The sequence below is a fragment of the Procambarus clarkii genome, chromosome 79, assembly GCF_040958095.1.
Source record: "Procambarus clarkii isolate CNS0578487 chromosome 79, FALCON_Pclarkii_2.0, whole genome shotgun sequence".
Classification (NCBI taxonomy): domain Eukaryota; kingdom Metazoa; phylum Arthropoda; class Malacostraca; order Decapoda; family Cambaridae; genus Procambarus; species Procambarus clarkii.
Window position 1 is genome coordinate 6,298,200 of NC_091228.1, and position 6,000 is coordinate 6,304,199.

Genomic DNA, 6,000 nt, shown 5'->3' on the forward strand with positions numbered 1-6,000 from the left:
ACAATGTCACCTAAGCTTTCGTAATCTCTTCTTAAGGAAGGTTACTAATTCCTATGAATAATGTTATCTTCCTCCTCTGCATACATTTTTCATCATTTATGTCCATTGTGAAGTACGACGTTCAAAAGTGTGGTGAATCGCATTCAAAACTGTGGTGCATAATCTATCGCGTTCAAAAGTGTGGTGCATAATCTATCGCGTTCAAAAGTGTGGTGCATAATCTATCTTGTCTTGGAGGTTCCACGGGTAAATATGCTTGAGATAATGAGTTTGGACGGTTCTTGGGACCCGTCCACTCGATGGTGGGGGGGGGGTTTAAAGAAAGGTTTTAGTGGTCGTCGTGGCACTCTGAAATTCCCTTGCAAATCTTTAAATAATATTCTTGTGAGTGTGTGAGCGTGCAGAAGCCTGTGAGTGGGTGGTAATCTATGAGGAGTGCTCATGGGTGTGTGTGTGTGAATGGCCTATACCCTGGAAACACACACCGAAACTGTCTCTATTTTCCGCTTGTTACAACTTGTAATAAAGTTGTTACATCTTGGCTTAACGTGTTTATGACGTATTAGAACGTTGTTACAACTTGCTATATTGGTTGTTATAACTGGTTAGGAGGTGTTAAAACTTGTTCGAACGTTGTACCAACGTCGTAGTTTCGGTGTGTGAATGGCCTAGCTTGGCAGTGCTGGTTTGTCCAGCCTTTCTCTGGAGTACCATTCAAAAAGTTCTTGACAAGAGATAATTGGTGATTATCCTTGGGCTCTTAATATTACCTCCAGCGTCTACATCGTCAGAGGATTACACCGCTGGAGACTGCTGGTGTTTTCTGGTGTTATTGGTGATAGATAGATGATGTTATTGGTGATAGATAGATGGTGTTATCTGGCGTGGCTGGTGTTACTTGTAATGCTCCCTCCTCTTGCTCCAGTCCATATTCTTCTCCGCCCCTTCGTCTCCTGTGCTCCCTCGTCGCAGTCCTTTGCTCTCTCGTCTCCTACTCCTGCTCCCTCGTCGCAGTCCTTTGCTCTCTCGTCTCCTACTCCTGCTCCCTCGTCGCAGTCCTTTGCTCTCTCGTCTCCTACTCCTGCTCCCTCGTCGCAGTCCTTTGCTCTCTCGTCTCCTACTCCTGCTCCCTCGTCGCAGTCCTTTGCTCTCTCGTCTCCTACTCCTGCTCCCTCGTCGCAGTCCTTTGCTCTCTCGTCTCCTACTCCTGCTCCCTCGTCGCTGTCCTTTGCTCTCTCGTCTCCTACTCCTGCTCCCTCGTCGCAGTCCTTTGCTCTCTCGTCTCCTACTCCTGCTCCCTCGTCGCAGTCCTTTGCTCTCTCGTCTCCTACTCCTGCTCCCTCGTCGCAGTCCTTTGCTCTCTCGTCTCCTACTCCTGCTCCCTCGTCGCAGTCCTTTGCTCTCTCGTCTCCTACTCCTGCTCCCTCGTCGCAGTCCTTTGCTCTCTCGTCTCCTACTCCTGCTCCCTCGTCGCAGTCCTTTGCTCTCTCGTCTCCTACTCCTGCTCCCTCGTCGCAGTCCTTTGCTCTCTCGTCTCCTACTCCTGCTCCCTCGTCGCAGTCCTTTGCTCTCTCGTCTCCTACTCCTGCTCCCTCGTCTCTCTCTGCCTCTGTCTTTTTTCTCCTCGTCTTCCTGGTTCCTTCTTTGTCTTTTCAATGGAACGGGTCTGCACTTCATTCACCAAATTTTATGTAGGCGAAGCATTTTTGAAGTGCTACTCTATGAAGTTCGAAACCTTTTAAAACTTGAACCTAAATTGGGAATATTGTTCTCTCTCTCTCTCTCTCTCTCTCTCTCTCTCTCTCTCTCTCTCTCTCTCTCTCTCTCTCTCTCTCTCTCTCTCTCTCTCTCTCTCTCTCTCTCTCTCTCTCTCCCTCTCTCTCCCTCTCTCCCACAATCACACACACACGAGGGTGAGATAGTTCTTGCAGCCGAGCTAACAACGTTCGGGATTCGCAGTCCATGGAAACGGGTTCGATTTCCCGCCGAGAGAACCAAATAGGCAGAATTTCGTTCATCTGATCCCTCCAGCCCGTCCTCGCATACTGTGATCCAAGCTCGCTAATCCAGCCGCCAAACCCACTGTTTATGAATGAAAGCGGTTTACACACGACTCACAACTGATGACGTCCGAACACTTCCGGAACAAGTGCTTCACTCACGTCCTGTGTTCGAACCACAACGCTGTAAATGCTTCACCCACGTACTACAAATACAAATAATCGCCAACAGAACCTAAAGACCTAACCTAACCAGTGAATAAATATGCTAATATATAATAATATTAATTTATATTTGAGAAAAGTTCTGTTTTGAATGAACAGAATGTTAAAATTGATGAATGCGTCTTTGGGAACGACCGCTGGGTGGAATGGACTTGATCCGAGGACAGGTTGGAGAGAGAGAGAGAGAGAGAGAGAGAGAGAGAGAGAGAGAGAGAGAGAGAGAGAGAGAGAGAGAGAGAGATGTAGTAGATATCACAGAGACAGTGTGTCATTACATTACCCAAGCGACAGTCAGTAAGGCAGGGGTCTAAATGTGACTACATGAGATCTCAGAATTAATAAGTAACTAAGACAAGTCTACAACACTGAAGAACTACCAGAAAGTTGGAAGACATCCAGTGTAGTGGAAATATATATACCTAATAAGAGCGACTGTCTGTGTGTCCGAAGTTGGAGATCAGACGCTTGGGGCCAGGCCTAACCCCAGATTTGCAGGGGGAATGGTCTGGGTGTCGGGAAGACATAGGCTGGTCAGGGTAGGCCTGACTTAAGTGCTTTTAGAAATATTAGCAATTATAGGCCCCCCTCCATGTTATTTTGATAGGCAAGTTTGAAATATATGGTGTGGAGTGGGGGCAGGCCACGTCAGAGAGAGAGGGGACTTGAGGGGACAGTGAGACAGGAAGGGGAAGTGAGGGGACAGTGAAGGGGAGCTGAAGGTTCCCTACAGTGGGCAGTTTATGGCCAATATGCTACCAGGCGGACCAGATGAGGACCGATAACGAGGACCCGGGGGTGAGACCATGGCCGATGCTGGTAGTGGTAGATACCATGACTACTGGTGCTGTACCTGTGGGGCCCTGGTAGTTACCATGACTACTGGTGCTGTACCTGTGGGGCCCTGGTAGTTACCATGACTACTGGTGCTGTACCTGTGGGGCCCTAGTAGTTACCACGACTACTGTGAACACCGTCGCTCACTTTACACAGGGTCTAATAACCACTAACATGTGTTAAAACAGCTTCCCCCGTCCCATATATCTATTTTATCATAATTGCAAATGATAAAAGTATTATATGATATAATTAATATATTTTTTGTTGCAGGTAAGCGCGGTGCGGACGCGGTAAGTATTGGACAATTGTGTTTGACCCCTTGGACTAGTCGGTAGAGCGACGGCCTTGCATCTTGCAGAGTCGGCGTTCAATCCCCAGTGGTCCAAGTGGTTAGGCGTTATCCCTTCCCTTCACATATTCCTTGCCCGTGGTGCGGTCACACGGCCTCAACACTCCTGATTATTACCTTATCTTGTCTTTATCTAGTAATTATGCAAGTTATTTAAGAATCTGGCGCCGATGAGTAGTTAGTTATTCCTCCGTGTGTGTAGATGCTGGCAGGAAGACGTGTTCGGTAAGTGCCACTCAGCTAGGACTCTCTTGGAGAGAGAGAGAGAGAGAGAGAGAGAGAGAGAGAGAGAGAGAGAGAGCGCAACTACTTTCTTGTGACGCCGCCTCCCCCTTCCCCTACTTCACTGTGCAACAATTTGGATCCGTGTCCAGAGACAAGTTCTAGAGCCGTCGAGGTGTCGGCGGGGTATCCGAATACGGAGCCTGGCCGTGGCAGGGTGTCCGGACACGGAGCCTGGCCGTGGCAGGGTGTCCGGACACGGAGCCTGGCCGTGGCAGGGTGTCCGGACTCGGAGCCTGGCCGTGGCAGGGTGTCCGGACACGGAGCCTGGCCGTGGCAGGGTGTCCGGACACGGAGCCTGGCCGTGGCAGGGTGTCCGGACACGGAGCCTGGCCGTGGCAGGGTGGGGGGAACTGGCAGAACCTGCACCTTTAACGCCTCCGGTGCGGGCGCCGGCCATGGCAATATACCTTGTTAAAGGGGAGGGTGACGACTGGCAAGTGGCTCATAGAGCGTGGCAACGTCCACCTGGCAGCCAGTTAAGTGGCATTGCATCGTCATGTCTGTGGTGAGGGACTGACCGCGGCGCCCGTTCCTGCGGCGCCCCTCATACCACTCAGCCAGGGCGCCTGCGGCACCTGATACCACTCAGTCAGGGCGCCTGCGGCCCCTTATGTCATCCAGCCAGGGCGCCTGATACTAAGGTAAATTTTTCCAGAGTAACTGGTGAGATGGGACTAGACTGAAGATCGCAAGCAGTCATTCCCTTTAACCCGGGCATATACATATATCCAGGCATGCCAGGACGACCCGGGCATGCCAGGACGACCCGGGCATGCCAGGACGACCCGGGCATGCCACTTCCACTCACAGACAACCAACGTACTTAACAAGTATCCTTGTTATCCCGACAAGTCAAATGTTACACTGACTCGCATTGTGTAACTGTGTTGATACTGTCCCCTGTGCTGGAGGCTGATGGCGCCCAATGTGCTCTCTCTCTCTCTCTCTCTCTCTCTCTCTCTCTCTCTCTCTCTCTCTCTCTCTCTCTCTCTCTCTCTCTCTCTCTCTCTCTCTCTCTCTCTCTCTCTCTCTCTCTCTCTCTCCCCCTCTCTCTCTCTCTCTCTCTCTCTCTCTCTCTCTCTCTCTCTCTCTCTCTCTCTCTCTCTCTCTCTCTCTCTCTCTCTCTCTCTCTCTCCTCTCTCTCTCTCTCTCTCTCTCTCTCTCTCTCTCTCTCTCTCTCTCTCTCTCTCTCTCTCTCTCTCTCTCTCCCCCCCCTCTCTCTCTCTCTCTCTCTCTCTCTCTCTCTCTCTCTCTCTCTCTCTCTCTCTCTCTCTCTCTCTCTCTCTCTCTCTCTCTCTCTCTCTCTCTCTCTCCTCTCTCTCTCTCTCTCTCTCTCTCTCTCTCTCTCTCTCTCTCTCTCTCTCTCTCTCTCTCTCTCTCTCTCTCTCTCTCTCTCTCTCTCTCTCTCTCCATGTTTCTGTGCCGTTTCGTGTTCTCCCAGTCTATCTTCCCATGGTTGAAGTCTTCCATGATTAGGAGTCGGGATCGATTCCGTGTTTATCATACTCTTGTCTTGGTCTCCGGTAAGTTTAATGGGGGGAGGTATATCACTGCTGCTATCTTTGGTTCTCCCATTGTCATGGTGCCTGTGTGTGTGTGGGGGTGGGGGGGAGGGGTGGGGGAGGGGGAGGGGTGGAGAGGGGGGTTGGGGGGCAGGAACTGCAACTGGCGACGGGCCAGGGACGCTAGTCGCTGAGTCCTCCCTCCCTGCTGCACCTTCCAGCAGTGAGGGCCGTAACAGGGAGTCCCTTCCCATGGGTGTCAACACTCCATGGAGCGAGTGATGGGAGGGTGGTCATGGGACGGGGGGGGGGGGAGATGATGGGACGGGAGGGGGGTGTTTTGAGGGGGTTCGCCAGGTCCCAGGCAATAACGTGTGCTCTCCAACTCTTACTGTTGGGGTCTTGTACCTTCCTGCCACTCTCCCACGGCACTCTCTCCCACGGCACTCTCTTCCACGGCACTCTCTCCCACGGCACTCTCTCCCACGGCACTCTCTCCCACGGCACTCTCCCACGGCACACTTGTGTCACACTCTCTCTCGCTACCTGTCTCACGCTTCCTCTGTCTCCCTCATCCGTCTCTACCCCCTCACCCTTTATCTCGTTCTTAATCCTTTTATCTCCTTCCCCGCCCCTTCCTCTTCCACCCCCCCATTCTCCGCCCCTCTCCCCCTCCCCTTGACCAGCGTCTGCTCCAGTATCCATCAACTCCTGGCCCAATTGGCACTTGGGAAGTAACGGGATGAGAGGATAGAGGTTATCTTGAGGTTATCTTGAGATGATTTCGGGGCTTTAGTGTCCC

The 6,000-nt window shown here is 51.7% G+C and overlaps 2 protein-coding genes across 12 annotated transcripts in view; one reads left to right on the plus strand and one right to left on the minus strand.

Moving 5' to 3' along the window:
• LOC123764490 (probable G-protein coupled receptor CG31760) overlaps positions 1 to 6,000 on the plus strand; it is a 170,056-nt gene that overhangs the window by 39,198 nt on the left and 124,858 nt on the right. The window lies entirely within an intron of this gene.
• On the minus strand, positions 876 to 4,093 carry LOC138357641 (golgin subfamily A member 6-like protein 2). The gene is made up of 2 exons (XM_069314644.1): positions 4,063 to 4,093; positions 876 to 1,648 (listed from the first exon to the last, which is right to left on the minus strand). The coding sequence occupies exons 1-2, from the start codon at positions 4,091 to 4,093 to the stop codon at positions 876 to 878; spliced, it is 804 nt and encodes a 267-aa protein (XP_069170745.1).